At 38.0% G+C, this 16,066-nt stretch overlaps 1 protein-coding gene across 3 annotated transcripts in view; it reads right to left on the reverse strand.

Annotated features, from left to right (window-relative positions):
- Vstm2a (V-set and transmembrane domain containing 2A) overlaps positions 1-16,066 on the reverse strand; it is a 54,280-nt gene that overhangs the window by 14,258 nt on the left and 23,956 nt on the right. The window contains exon 5 of one of the 3 annotated variants that reach the window (XM_057772983.1): positions 10,294-15,936. The exons of 1 other annotated variant lie outside the window; for it this stretch is intronic. In XM_057772983.1, coding sequence (XP_057628966.1) covers positions 15,812-15,936 — 125 coding nt within the window. In that variant the 3' untranslated portion in view covers positions 10,294-15,811. Of the gene's footprint in view, positions 1-10,293; positions 16,059-16,066 lie in introns of those variants that run through there. One more of the 3 variants, XM_057772984.1, reaches the window with a different exon arrangement.

Raw genomic sequence — 16,066 nt, forward strand, 5'->3', positions numbered from 1 at the left:
GCCAATAAGAAGTTAAATCCAATAGGCCAAGAAGTGTTTTAAATAATATAGTTTCTGTTTGATTATTTCGGATCTGAACTGCCAGTCATCCGGGAAACAAAAAGGTAGTCTCCTACAACAGGGTACCAGTGACAGACAGCTTCATGGTTAGGATTAGGGGCCCATATGTACTACCCCCCTCCATGCTGGGACTCTCTGTCTTGCTGAAAACTGTGGAAGTCTGGTGCATGCTGCCATAGTCTCTACAAATTCATATGAGTACCAGTCCTGTTATATCTGGAAAACAGTTCCTTGAAGTTATCCATCCCCTCTGGCTTTTACAATCTTTCTGTGTCCTCTTTCTCATGGATTGCTGACCCTTGAGGTGAAGGATTTAATGACGTTATCCCAATTAGGACTGAGTGCTTAAAAGTTTTTCATTGCCTGCATGTTTCCAGCTGAACATCTACAGCAGGAAGAGCTCCTCTGGTGATGGCTGGGTGAGGCATTGATCTACATGCATAGCATGTATGTCATTAGGAGTCATTTTACTGCTGTGTTACTTTAGGCAAAATAATAGTGTTATTTTATTTCCCATACACCTGTCACCTAGTCTCAGGTTCTTGGTCTCTTCATCAGTATCAGGAATGGCTTCCATCAAGGAGTGGGATGCTTTAAATGTCTTAAACAGAATAGTGGTTTATTAATCGCTAGTTAGTTAAAACTTTTATTGGTATTTAAGTCAGGCTCACTTCATTGAGTGCATGTATTTGCAGTGTTGAGAAAGACTATGTTTTCATATATTATTATATTAGTGTTCCGGGCACCAGAATCTAGCAAACATCCATTCTTAATGACTGAATATTGTTTGCAGCAACAACTACTTCTCAGCAGTTAGCCCACTCTGAAAACTGAGTGCAAGTTTTGTTAGGTACCAATTGGTTTAGCTGGCAAAGTGTCCCAGATAGTACTGAGCATGCCGATATGTGAGGATGAATCAGAAGGAAAAGGAAAGAAGAGGTAAGCAGTCACGGTGAGACTAGATATTAGGTTGTTCAAAGGATGAAGGGGAAAATCTGAAGTAGAGATGTGGAATTTTGATTAGTGGTCCAACTACCAAAAAGGTAAAGCTATGCATGTAGATATGGTAAACCAGATGAGCTTCGGGGCTTTGGGAGATGTGGTAGTAAGAATGGGTGTGGGAAAAGATAAAGGAAAAAATGAGGAGTCGATGCAAAATGGTAGCAAGGTATGGGCAGCTAGGGGGAGTATTGACCTGCTGCCTTGAGCTAGCATTATATAAACAGGCACTAGCTCTTCAGGGGAAGGGGTGCTAGAATATGGAAATCACTGGCAGATAAGGCAGAACTGTAGCTGTGGAGCTGGGTGGAGATGTTTGAAAATGAGATTCCTAGTCTTCTTGGTGGACCCTCCGTCTCATTTCCCGGGTCGGAGCCCAAGTTGAACTTGCTTTGATTTTTGCCTTTCCTGTTCTTCTGGGCATCCAGGTCCCTGTGTGTGAATATTAGGCCATCGTCACATTGTTTTAATGATTAAACTTTCACCAATCTTTATACCTTTCCATCTTATGCCTCTCAAAGATCAAGTTTAATTTGACAAGATTTCCATGTCTGCTCCCCCTCCCCTAACAACCTAGAATATGTTTCAGCTGTGAGAAGTGTTAGGGTTCTGGAGAAGTCTGACAGAAGACCTCCATCCACGTATACAATTAGCAAGAGCGTTTATTATTCCGGTCTGTGGGGGCCGACCATCCTACACAGAGGCAAGATGGCAACAACCCTGAGAGGAGTTCACAGGCTCATTTAAAGCACAGTCAAAGGGAGGTCCTAGGCAATTAGTTCATCTCAGATATGATTGACTTACAAATGGCAATCATATTCTCATGTACTAATTGGCTAGGGCCAGTTTGGGGCTCTTCAGGGCTACAGTTTTACATTTCAGGGCAGACCTGGACAAGTCCCAGTCTTTGCTTCTATTTGGTTATCTCCTTGACCTTCTGATTGTGGAGACTGGCTCAGGCCTGGCCTCGCCTGGCCTAGTACTGCACGGACCACTCCCCCTCCTTGCTGTTGCGGGTATTAACGATTGGTTGCCCTTTATTTGTGGCTTTTCCTTAGAAACTGCTTGTTCAGTCTCAGGAAACTGAAATGGAGGCTGATCTCTGAGAGAAGACTAAGCAGCCTGTGCGGCATCTGCTCGGCCCTTTCAGGAAGGAATGCTGTCTGAACAGAGACTCATTCTGGAAGATTTTCCAGTGGCTAATATTATTTTGTGGACTCCTTCAGGTCTGGCATAGTTCTTGCTAATTTTATTCTTTTCTATTATTTGAATATTTCATGCTCTGATGGAATATATTTTGATCAAATCTACTCCGTATTCCTTCCTCTCCATTTCTCTCTCTATCCACCCAATAACCCCTCCCATCAATTCATGTGCTTTGTTTTAAACCCAATGAATTCATCTAGTGCTGGGTGTATTTGCATGGGACAAGGACCATCGACTGGATGATGTATATCCTCTCAGGGGTCACATCCCTGAAAAATTTCTGGTTTTTCTTCCCAGCAGAGCTGAGGAAGTAACTCATGATATTCCTGAAAGAGTTATGAGTAGCTTTTACTGTTGGTATTGTTATTGTTGTTTATTTCTGTAGATGTTTTCATTTCCATTATGTTTATAACAAGGAAAAGCCATGTTTGGTGTATTAATATTCTATCTTTCCCCATATAGGCAATTACTAGTCGGAAAAGTTGTCAGCTTCTCTTATGCTTTTCATTCGTTACTTATGCCCCCTGGAACTTATAATAATTATATTATTTCTAGTTTTTTTCTTACTTTTGTCATTTTTATTGGTTCAATAATCAGGTAACTATTATATTTTAAATAGTATTGGAGATCCTGGATAGGTTTATAAGATGAATAAAGTGTTCATAGTGCTTAAATGTCAGCTTAAGGTTTACTTCTTTTGCCTTGGTGAGAGTTTGAAATTTAAATATAGCAAGTTTATGTGTGTGTGTGTTTAGTGAATTTTGAGCTACATAAGTTCCGTGTCTTATCTGTAAAAGTGATCACTCTATTTTAGCCTTATTATAGTTCTTTCTAGTCTTAAAGTAATACAAATATGTAGGTTCAGCGACAGAGTCTTAGCTCTTAGGGCATGCATATCTCTCCATTAAGAGGAAAAGAAATCACTGAATCTGCAGTTAGGGTTGCTATCTTCCCGTTGACATCCTCACACTCCCAAATCTATTGTAGGTTATCATGATATACAAATTACATAATCTTATGATATTTGTAGCTGATCTCTTTTTGATTTAAACACATTTCTATTTTCATCCACTTTCTTCTTCAACATATTGTATTGCTAGAAATTATGCTTGTTTTATTAGTTGCTTGATAAAATTGTCTTACATTTACTCCTTGATGCTTTTTTAGCATAATTGATTATTTGAGCTCTTTTTTATTTTTACTTCTTATATTCTGTTTCACTTAACTAGTTCTTTTTAACCTTCTTAGATAGAAATATCACTTACACAATTTCCTTATTTAATACCAAAATACTTGAGGATATCTATTTTTCTGAAGTTTCTATTTCTGTATGTAAAGCATAGTCTTTTCTCACTCCATTTGGACTGCTAAGAATGCTAGACAAGATGATTTTAAACATAAGGGTTTATCCTTCATAGTTCTGGAAAGAGTAGCATCAAAGATGATGTTTTTGGAGAGCTGCTTCCTGGGTCAGACAAGGCTATCTTCTTGCTCTGCCCTCACAATGTGTGTGTGTGTGTGTGTGTGTGTGTGTGAGAGAGAGAGAGAGAGAGAGAGAGAGAGAGAGAGAGAGAGAGAGAGAGAGATATGCTGGTGTGGAGGGTTAAAGAGGAAAGAGAAGTCTATGCTCTTTCAAGTCTCCTCTATAAAGGTGACTAATCCCACTCATGGGTCTCTGACTTTATGATCTCATACAGGAGTTAGAACATGAAAGAAAAAAAAACACTTACTTATCATAATCTAGTTGTAGTTATTTCCTTTCGTTTCAATGAAAACGAATATTTTCATGTTCATATACATCTATGTTGGTTATTTATGCTTCTTAAAAATTATAATCATTTGCCCATTGTTTAAGTAACAGAGATTATTTTATTTGTATCCTAAATTACATTTAAAAATATGCCAGATATTGATTTTTGGATTGTCATGTGTATTGAAGAGGAGCTTTGTCTTTAATTCACCTTTAATTTGAACCATTACCTAAACTTTAAGTTCTGCACTGTTTTTGAAAAATAACTTCACCAGAGAACACTCTTGGACACTCTTAAAGTGGAATAGCAGTTTTTATCTCTGACTACTGGCTAGACAGGAAACTTTCCAAATTCATGCAGTTGTGAGTCTTTGTGTTTTGTGCACAAAATCCATTATTCTAGTTGACACACTTCAGTTAGAGAGAAAAGCTAGTGAGGAATAAAACTACAGAAGCCCAAAAGGAAGAGGAGTACACTTAGGGACTTTCCTGGATCCTGGAACTACTGACTATGTCTTTAATGGGTTATGTCTTTGTTACCATTTGATGGGTGTCAGGTCTACCTGGACAGTTTTAAGATCAGAATGGTGCCTTCCACATGGCATCAGTTGTGTTAAGGGCCCAGGACGTGTTACACTGTGACTTAATCTTGTTTTACTTGGTTTTCACTTTCTTTGGTTTTTCCCCCAAATAGTCAATTACTACAGGGCTAAATTATGGAATAATTTCCCTCAGTCATCTGAGATATTCTCATTAATTATTTTCTTGTTCTCTTCCTTCCCCTTCCCCTTTCTCTTTCTCATCCTCTAATTTCAATTTTTACGTTTGTTTAAGATCTGTTTAGTATTTTGTCACATTTTATATGTCCTCAGATATTTTAAAGGAAGAGATTTTGCTGGTTACAAACCCATGGGTAGGTTAGGTTTACAATATTTCCTTCATAAATAGCAGGTTTTCAAGGTGCTATAGGGCAGACAGCCTCAGGACCGACAGTGTAACAGGAACAGATACTCTGAGGCTTATACCTATTTGTGAAAACTATGTGTATCTTGATATCCTACCTACTCTTTCCTATTTACTTCCTAACTAACAACAGTGCTTTGATGTTAATTAAGGTAGGTCAGTTACTTGCTGCAGAACACAGAACTGCGCCCCAACAATGTGCTTGTCTTCATTGTCAGTAAGATGTCAGTGGTCTTGGATGGCTTGCCATTTGTTTGTTTGTTTGTTTTTGTTTTTTGTCAAGACAGGGTTTTTCTGTGTAACAGCCCTAGCTGTCCTGGAACTAGCTCTTTTGGCCAGCGACCAGGCTGGCTTTCAACTCACAGAGATCTGCCTGCTCTACCTCCTGAGTATAAAGATTAGTGCCACCCTGCTCAAAGGTTTATTTATTATGTATATAGTGTTCTGACTGTATGTAGGCTGGCACGCCAGAAGAGGGCACCAGATATCATTGCATGCTGGTGTGAGGTATTGTGTGGTTGCTGGGAATTGAACTCAGGACCTCTGCAAGAGCCGCCAGTGCTCTTAGTCATGGAATCATCTCTCTAGCCCTGGACAGTTTGCTGCTGTTGCTAATGAGACACTTTGGACTCCATAGCACCTATCATGTTTTTATCATGACTTGGGCCAGGTTTATGACCCTTATTTTTCTGGTTTGCCTTGAAAGTTGGCAAGCTTCCAGGTCAAAAAAAAAAAAAAAAAACCCACAAAAAAACAGACCAAGCATTCACCTGATGGTAGTATGTATTTTTATGTATTTTTTCAGAATACACAGGGAAGCATAAGCCTGTGTCTACTTTCAGTGGTAGAGCAGACAGGGTGCCAAATTTTCGGACATGCTTTAGCATCTAAATAATTTGCATGATTCTGGTTATTCTCTCTCTCTCTCTCTCTCTCTCTCTCTCTCTCTCTCTCTCTCTTCCTGTCTTCTTCCCTCCCTCCCTTCCTCTCTGTGTATGTGTGAAGATGGTTGAGGGTAGGAGGGTGTAAATTTGTGGGCGTATATGCCCAGATATGAAATATATATGGAAGCCCATGGTAGTTGATGTTGGGTGTCTTTCCTTGATTGCTCTTTATGTTTAATTTTTTGAGAAAGAATATATAAATGAGCCCCTAAACTCGTGAATTAAAGTATATAGGATAGCCAGTGAGCTCCAGGAATCTACCTCTGCCCTGCTCTCTCAGAGTTGGGGTTATAGGCACACTTCATCTTGCCTGACATTTAATGTAGATTCTGAGAATTTCTGAGAATACGAACTTAGACCCTTGTGCTTGCATGGTAGGCATTTTGTCAAGGAAGCAATTTCCTCAGTCCTATTTCTGTTTAATTAGTAAAAAATACAAACAGGAATCTAGCGTGCATATGTATATATACCACAAACTCAAGTGCAGAGTGGGGGAAGGGGGAGGGAGAGAATATCCAGAAATGTATAAATTAAACCAGATTGTGTATATTTATTTATTATTTTAAACAGTCAAGATGTCTTGAAGATTCATCCATAATTTAAGTTGTAGATAGTTTTTGTTTATTTATTTATTTATTTTTGCTTTCCAGTTTCTCTTGGCTAAACAAACCTATGATTTGTATGTTATCCTATAATGATCTTCCATGTAATTTTTAAACTAGGATTATTTAAATAAATGCTTCCCATAGATATGGGAACTGAACATTTTTGTCATGTTCTACATAAAAGGGCAAGTATCTAATCAAAAACAAATGTTTCATCAAATATTTTTTCCTTCCCTCAGATATATATCTGTTTTTCTCACCTGTTGTGAGAAAAATTGTTGTAGCAAGAACTTTTTTTGTTTGTTTGTTTGATTTTTTTTTTTTGAGACAGGGTTTCTCTGTAGTTTTGGAGCTTTCCCTGGAACTAGCTCTTGTAGACCAGGCTGGCCTCAAATTCACAGAAATCCGTCTGCCTCTGCCTCCAGAGTCCTGGGATTAAAGGCGTGCGCCAGCACCGCCCACCATGCAGCAGGAACTGTTACAGCTCATATCTACCTTAGTAGTTCATTATGTGCAAACATATCTCCAGCTGTCAAAGTCAACAATTCTGTCACTGGATGGAGTCTTGGAAGCTGCACAGGTATTGCTGTGCTCCGGTTAAGGCAGTGGAGTTTATACTATCTGTAGTTTCCCATGAGGTGAAATGCCTTTGCCAATATATTCTGGCTTTGTATTTCTTCTTTGTCTATGCATCGTACTGACCTTGCTAAATAGGTTAATTAGAAGCAAGTCTTCATCTTGTGTCTTGGTGGGACTGAGAATGTCATTGGTGGCTTTTCCAATTGACTTCTCTCGAGTGCACCATGTTTATTTTATATGATGCATTACATTTTGCTGGTTGTGTTTTGTTATTATTCTATGGGGTTTAGTGCCTATAGTAGTGAGCTAGAGTGAGTCAGAATTTCCATTTTTTTTCCACACTGTCATCATCAAATTTTCTAGCAAGGTAATATGAGTCTCACAAATGAGCTTGAGGGTCTACTTCTTTCTCCAATTGCCAGCCACCTCAGCGAGGGGGTAGAAAGTCAAAGTGAGGGACCAGGGTAGGGTGGCTTGTGAGTTAGTGGAGCCAGCTCCCTGGGGAGATGATTTAAGTGTTATAACTCTGTTTTATTCCAGAAAGAAAGGGGAATATAAAGGTTGGGGACAATGGTTGAGACATCACCCAATTTGCATTAAGTGACATGCTCCTATCATAAAGCTTTGTATGAGGCAGTGGGGTCCTATAGCAGAACTCCTAGTAACCTTATGTATAGCAGGGGCTTCTAGCCAAGAATTGACAAAGGTCATGCTAAAGATAAATCGGGCAACCAGGATTAGAGACAACTTTTAGATAGGGACAGTCCTCCAGGGTCCAGGGTCAGGTAGAAAGCTGGAAGTCTCCCTGAGAAGGGAGTTCCCATGTCCTTGAGTTTTGGAAAAAGCTGCCAGGTCAGGACAGACTGTAATCTCTGACCAGCAAGATTTTCCAACAGAACTGGGGAATGGTCCATAGTTTTGTATGCACTGATAAGTTGTATAAAAGTAGAATTATTATTTTGTTGGATATTTAAACATGAATTTGCAGGCAACTCTTGTCCATAGTTTTATACTATCTTATAGGTTTATATATGTGTTCTGAGGCCTGTAAGGTGCTATGTATTTCTGATTTCTGGATGTCTTTAGTACATTATTATAGGATCTGGCCAAGCAGACTACTGTGTGGCTAAGAGTCATCGCAACATTGAGGTGAAATACTTGATAAAGCGGCAGTAATTGAATACCTGCCAGGTTTTAAAATATCTTCTTTTTAAAAATTCCATTTACAATAAAGCAGAAGGTGAATCAATGACTGACTGCATGCAGGTGTTGGGTGTGCTGCTCATTTCCCCAGGAAGTGATCCACACCTGGACCCACAACGAGACTTGCATGCAGCACGTGATTATGCTATGATTATCTATCCTCAAGGCTCAGCTGCCTCTCATACCACCAAGGACAGATATGAAAGCATTATCCTTGAAACTGATAGGGTAAGAGTTCTTCATTTTTCCAGAGAAAATGAGTTGTTTTCAGTTGACAAATTTGGTACAGAGGAGAAATTTCTGGGTCTTTTCTAGAACTTAGTCACTGCCTGGTAGGGCAGAAAAATCTATGTGGAATTTTTTTTCCATTTCTAAAGCTACATATTTCACCTGTGTGTTACAAACTAGGGGAGCTTATAGACACAGTGGCCTCTTTAGGACTACAACTCTGACGTATCCCCCAAGTTACTGAATAGATTACTCCAGAGTCCATAGACTATAATGGTAGTCCTGAACCATAGTTTGAGAACCTAGTAAGATATAGGCATTTCTCCTTTTCTGGTATTGTACTTAAAAAGCTTCACTTTGAAGTAAGGCTGACAGAAATATTTCTGTTAGGAGTGCCATAAAATATTTTTAGGGTCAGTACTTTCTTCCATACAGTGTTCTGGGTTCATGAAATGATTTTGGTGGTGGACTTCAGTGGGGCTGTGACTTCATGATGACTTTGGTGATGGGCTTCAGTAGGGCTGGGCCTTCATGATGACTTTGGTGGTGGGCTTGGGTGGGGCCGTGATTTCATGATGACTTTGGTGGTGGGCTTGGGTGGGGCCGTGATTTCATGATGACTTTGGTGGTAGGCTTGTGTGGGGCCGTGACTTCATGATGACTTTGATGGTAGGCTGTGATTTTATTATAGTGTTTAGATGTCTGCTTTCAAGTCAAGGAATGGAGAAATTGTTTTATCAGGTCATGGGAACCTAGTGAGGATTCAAGAAAGGCATCCTTCTGCTTCCTTCAAGACTCCACAGTCAATCCACCATTCAAACTAGGCCACGGGAATGGCTAAGTACTGATGTCTATGTCTCTTTCTTTGGGCAACAGGGGCAGGATGGAAGCCAGCTTGAGTACTGCCATATTGCTCACTTGGGTACTCTTCAAATCTTAGAGGAAAAGTCTGCTGCCAACTAGACTTAGTTTAGCAGCCTGGAACAGAACCCAGATGAAGCACAGACTACAGACATGAAGAAGAACCCCAACCCTGGTTACTTACAGTCACCAGCAGAGGGCAAAGAGCCTTTCTTTATGTGGTTCATCTTCGACTGTCCATCTTTTTAATAATATAGTGTGAGTTTAGATTATATTCGGCATTTAATTATTCTTTAGAACGAAACATACCTGTGATTGTTTTGTAAAGTATGTCTGTAAAGTAAAATTAATGCGTAATAATCTACATGAATAAAACAGAACAAAACTGAAAATACTAACATGCATGAACAAAATAATGGGATTATTGTGTAAATCCTTTCATATATAGTGAAATACAATAAAATATTCTTTATATTTAGCACAATTTCAAATTTCCTATGGTTTATAGTTAATCTTATTGGTACTCATTTACAACATCATGTGTGGTTATCGCTGCAGTTGGGGCACACAGCAAAGCATTGCTTATAAGTGTTCCCACATCTGGGCTGGCAAGATGACAAAAGAATGTGCAGTGAGATTTCAGAAGACCTAAATTTGGTACTCAGTATCCATGTTGGGCACCTGTACAGGCAACTAGAGCTCAAGAAGGTCCAAAGACCTTTTCTGTCTTTCACGGGCATGTTCACTCACGTGTATACACACATACATATACACACAATGAAAATAAAAAATAAATCTTAAGAGTCCATACATATTATTTTTCAAAGAACTTTGTCTACCTCATAATGATTTTATTGTTTTATCAATGAAAATATCATACAACATAAGGGTTTGAGACAAATTTTCCCTTGAAAACACTGTAATCTTTTGTTTTGTTTGTTTAGGGAAGGTTTTCATTTTCAAGTTTAGGCTGCCAATGAATTTGTGATTTTCCTGCCTTGGTCTTCAGGCGTGCATTCTTAGCAAGCACTCAAAGATCCTTACCATTTTATCTATTGTCTTCTGAGATTTTTATTGTGGAGAATTCTAAGATCTTAATTTCTGATATTTAAAAATAACCTTGTGGGTATATGTATGTGGTATAATGAATTCTCTTCACTCTACTTTTTAAAAAATATCTTTCCAATAAACGTCTAGGAATGTCTTCTAATCTGCCTTCTCTTTCCATTAGAATAAGGTAGTCCCTCCTCTTTTTGGTTGCAGAGGTGGATATGTTCCAACCCCCCCCCCAGTAGATACCTAATGCCATGGTTAGTACAGAATATTTTATATACTGTTTTTCCTATATATACTCATCTTTGACATAATAGAGAACTTTTATCTTTTTACTTAAAGTAAGCATTTCACAGCTTCTCTTTGTCATAACTGAATTGCTATTATCGTTTCTCTTGTGACAGTAATCAGTTGAACATAAGCCCCAGTAAACCACCACAGTGCATCTGGTAGCTAGGATGGCTAAGTACCTAATGGAATGTAGTTCTTGAATAAAAGATTGATTCATAGAGTGATGTGTAGTTTATTACACTACTCAGAATAACATACACTTTAAATTCATAAATGGTTTGGGAATTTTCCATTTACTATTTTCAAAGAATGGTTGACAGCAGGTAACTTAAACTAGAGGAAGGCTAATGTACCCATGCTTTTACTTTAAATCATGAATGCAGTTACAGTAACTAGTTCATTACATATTCCAAACAGTCCCGATTACGTTTTCAATCTCCTGTCTTGTCCTTGAATAGAATGTCTCACATATTCTGAAGTTACACAGTATCAGTATAAAAGTATAAGCAATTTGGTTTTAGGGTGATGATTCAATGGGTAAATCACATACTGCACAAGTATTGGTGTGACTGAGAATGCTGTAAACACAGGGGATGGGAGGATTCTTGGGGTTTGCTCTCTTCCAGCAAGGTTCCAGGTTCAGGGAGCGACCCTGTCTCAAGGAAATAAGATAGAGAATGACAGACCATGACACACAGCAGACTCTCTGTCCTCAATAGGCACATATGAACACTCGGCCATACACACACACACACATACAGCCACACACACACACACACACACACATACACATACACACAGCCATACACATAGCCACATACACACACACAAACATAGCAACACACACACCCACACACAGCCACACACCCAGCCATACACACCCACATAGCCACACACACACATAGATACACAACTATACACACACCCACAGCCACATACACACAATCATACACACAGACACACACACACACACACACTCTCACACACACACACAAATACAAACAATTTGGAAATTTCAGTGTTGTTTCCAAAGAGTGTTGTTAACATGATAAACTGTGACTAAGCTTTAGGATGACAGAAAAAGCCTGTCTCTTGAGAGCAGAATCACACCTCTAAGTGGAGCGGTAAGCACTAGCTCCACTTGGTTAGTTCCCCTAGGTTCAGTGCCCTCTGAAGATTCCTTGTGAAATCCTGCCTCAGACTCTATTCAGGTTCCCCCTCCCTTTCTTTCTCTGCTGGCCTGTGTTCACAGACTAGCCCTTGGACAACTCTACCTGATGTTTGCTTTAGGAGGCTGGCATGGTCTGTTCCTTCTCCTTGAAGATACTTCTCCCAAATCCGCTTCTTATGATTGCACAACTGCACCCCCAGAGCAACCTCCCATAACTTCCTAGTCACTCTCCTTTATTCTCCTCCTCTTGGGTCTTCACAGAATGTATCGGCATTGCACAATTTCTTGTTTTTGAATGCTTTTCTCTTGTCTCTCACTTCACAGAGGGAATGACCTTATCTACTTCATGGCTGACATTTCCTGAATGACAGAGAGCTCCCTTTATTAATGAACCATTTTAAATATAAAACTGCTTGGTATAAATACTTGAAACTTAAAAGACTCGTGACTTTTTGCTTCATAGTCTCAATTCAATCATCAACTTATGTGTTATCTCAAGAAAGATTGCTTTTATCTTGTGATTATTTTTTATACAAATTAATATGACTGCTAATATATTATTTCCTATATAAGATTAATACAGGAACAATATATGTGCATTTTTGAAAAAAATAAACCATATATATTTTTTAATTTTTTACTGATTCAGGGTTTCACTATGTAGACAGGTTAGACTTGAATTCATGATTTTCCTATTCAAACCTGCTAAGTCTTGTGGTTACAGGAATGTTTCACTATTCCTTTTTTTTTTATTAGCATCTTTTGTAAGAAGTCAACAAATGATACTCTGTATATATTATACTCATGTATAATAAATTTAAATTGTTTTCTAGGCTTAAAAATATATAGTTTATTTGTCAAATATGTGTGTCTCTGTGTGTACTAATATGTTTACTTGAATACATTTTGTTTCTGAGAACTTGAAGGTAAACAACTTCAAACACATAGTAATGAGGACTTCTTAGGCTCCCAAAAATCATTTATGTATTTCTGTCTCAGGCGAGGAAACCATGACTAAATGACTTTTTATAAGTAAACATGCCAAGGACTATGTCTATAAAATGAATATCAGAAAAACCATCCACATATAGATCTCCCCCTAGCATCTGTAGATAGATGGCTATACAGGCCTGTCATTGGATATCAGAATATTGTGGGTACTCGAGTCTCTTAGCTAAAGTGACATAGCATTTGAAAATGATAAACACCTTCTGCTGCATGTTAAATCATCTCTAATTGCTATGCCTAATACAGCATAAACACCGCACGAATAGTTAGTTGCCCCAGTGTGCTGCTGAAGGACATGCAGGGCTGACTGTCAACGGTGCTGGTTCTCCATGAAGCTTCCTTACTAACTCAGATTACAGCTCTGTTTTAGAAAATTCCAGTATCTTATTTTGTTCGGTAGGATTTTCATTTGCCTCCTTTGTTTTGTTAACGGCCTATAAGTCTTTAAGAAATAAAATCTCTGGCTTAAACTTATGTAAGCAATTTCAACTTTTTCTAACTATCTTATAAAAGATACTATACAACCTTGGAGACAAGGTTGAGAAAGCCAGATACTTTTGCATTTCTATACATTTCCATAATCATGGCTACATAAAAAAATATAGTCCCAAATGAATATAACTTAAGGTACGGCTGTTTACAAGGTCTCATTAACAGCTGTATTTTCTGCTCTAATGTTGAAAGTTCCATACTTTTTTGAGTTTAGAACAAACAGATAGTATGCCATCTTCCTTCATGCAAGTGGAGGGCTGGCTGGACTTTGGTCACACAGTGATGCACAGGTCTTTATCATTTTGGACACTGATACAATGAATCTAGTGAACATTCTTCCCAAACTAGCATGTGCTCTTTTATTACAAGCAGGATGAACATTGCTGATATGGGTACAAGTTTGGCTTACGTAGAATTGGCTGATATCATTAATTGGACATTGAGTAAAAATAGAATACATGATAGTTTTTCCAAGTATGGTTGATTTTAAATCAGAATATTAATATATGCCTTAATGTATGGCATCCTTTAAGCTCAAAGAGACTTAACAGGTAATGTTTACCTATCATTCTAAACAACTTTCAGATATTTAACTTTGAAAGAAAATATATTTGTGTGTTAATAAAATATCACAACTAAACTTTTATTTTTCTCACTAGAATGAAATAATGAATCAAATGAAACAAAAAAAAATGGCAAGGAAAGATTTAGCATAAAACAATACTTCTTAAAAGAGAATATCAAGAATGTTATGAAAATATACACATTGCTTATAGAATGGCAGAGTCCCCCCCTTTACCTAAAAAAAAGTAAAGGCATTCATGGCCTTCAAGCTTCAGTTTCGAACCTTAAGCTGGGAATGGACCATTCCTACACAGATGGTGTTCTGAATTTATACTGAAAGGAAATACAATAATCTCTCTAGAAGACTATCTGGATGTGTTTTTTCTCAAACCATAACTATTCTATTTTGTAAGAGGGACTGTATTAATTGTTATATCTTTCTTTGCCAGAGAAAGATTGATTTAGAATGGGTCTAAGTAACATTAATAAAGTCAAAAATAACAACAGAATATTTAAAACTATGATTAATGAGTGACGATTGAACACCTATCTTCTTTAGTATGGGGTTTGCAGTCATTTGCATATTCTATTCAGCCAACAATCACATTTTAAATTTTAATTAGTAGACATTAAAATATAATTAGCAGCAAATAACAGAATGACAAAGCTAAAAAATTCTTGAAGAACAAAGGAAGCAGCGTTATTTAGTCTGAGTGTGACATGCTCTTCCAGGAACCTGAGTCAAAATATCTTCTCCAGTTTTCCCACTTGGCCTCATTCTTTTTCTGAGACAGAATATTGATAACATGAGGAGATCTGTCAAAACCAGGATGTGCATTCTTCGGACTCGAGATCCCCAAACCTCAATAAACACACATATAAAAGAACGCAGCAAATTCCAACATGGTACACACACAACAAAATTAATTCATTTATCAGAGACATATACAATTTAAATATGCATTTTCCAGGAGGAAGCAGAGGACAACAGAGACAAACCGTAGCTATGAAACCAGTGGAACAGAGAAACACACTACAGAATTCACACAATACGTGAGTTATAAAAGAAAAATAATGCTTTAGGAAAAGAAGCTCGTGGCCTAATATATGCTCATGGATATATTTGCATATAGAATGAAGAAAATCAGCTTGCATGAGGGTCGTATCTATCTACCTTGAAGTCATATCACACATACTAGAAGCAATTTACAGAATTTGCCAGGTTTGCATATACAGAAATTGCAAAATGAATTAAAATACATTGAAATATAGCACACTCAATATGTATGAATATAAACCTCCCAGGATTGACTAGGATTGGCCATAATTGGCACTTGCTACCACGGAACAAGAACGGCAATCAAGGAAAAGAAGAGAAACTCCAAGAAAAATTCCACGGGGGAAAAAAAAGTTGGTTTTTTTTTTCCAAAAAAAAAATTACTCTGATTCTTCCTTATGTAAAATAAATTTGCATGTTGTTGATCCGCAGTGTCCAGCATTTTGTTTTTTTGTTTCCCCCGATGGGGTGCTGCTTGAAGATAGTTTGCATGTTTTAGGCTTGCCATCTTTGTTTGCTTCATTCGGATTAGGTGTCCCTTAGTAGGAAACTGATGGAATCCATGGAACTATCTACAATACTGATGACTTTCAGGCCAACTCCTGAGCAGTTAGTGAAATGTAGATTTTATTTGTTGAAAGAAAACAAAACAAAACAAAAAACCAGATCTTGTTATTAGAAAAATGTCCTATCGCTTCACATTAATTCTCTTCAAATAAAAGATCAGCGACTTCCCAAAGAAAATACTATCAATAAAGCGTGTAATAGCCTCTTCACTTATGCTTCCGGAAGCTGATGTTCCTTGTGTAGGTAACTAGAGTACAGGGGTGCAGAATGGTGCTTGGAGTTTAGGGTCAACTTTGCTGTCCGCTCCGTAGATTTTACAGGCGATTTGCTCTTTGCTTTAAGAAGAGAAAGTGATATTGGAAAAAAGTCAGCACTTTAGATTAAAGCAAAGCACCCTTCACAAAGCCACAAACAAGAAGCAGGACAGAAAGTCCATGGCTTGTAGCTATCCTCGCACCTGCGGAA

Source organism: Chionomys nivalis, chromosome 6 (genome assembly GCF_950005125.1).
Source record: "Chionomys nivalis chromosome 6, mChiNiv1.1, whole genome shotgun sequence".
NCBI lineage: Eukaryota > Metazoa > Chordata > Mammalia > Rodentia > Cricetidae > Chionomys > Chionomys nivalis.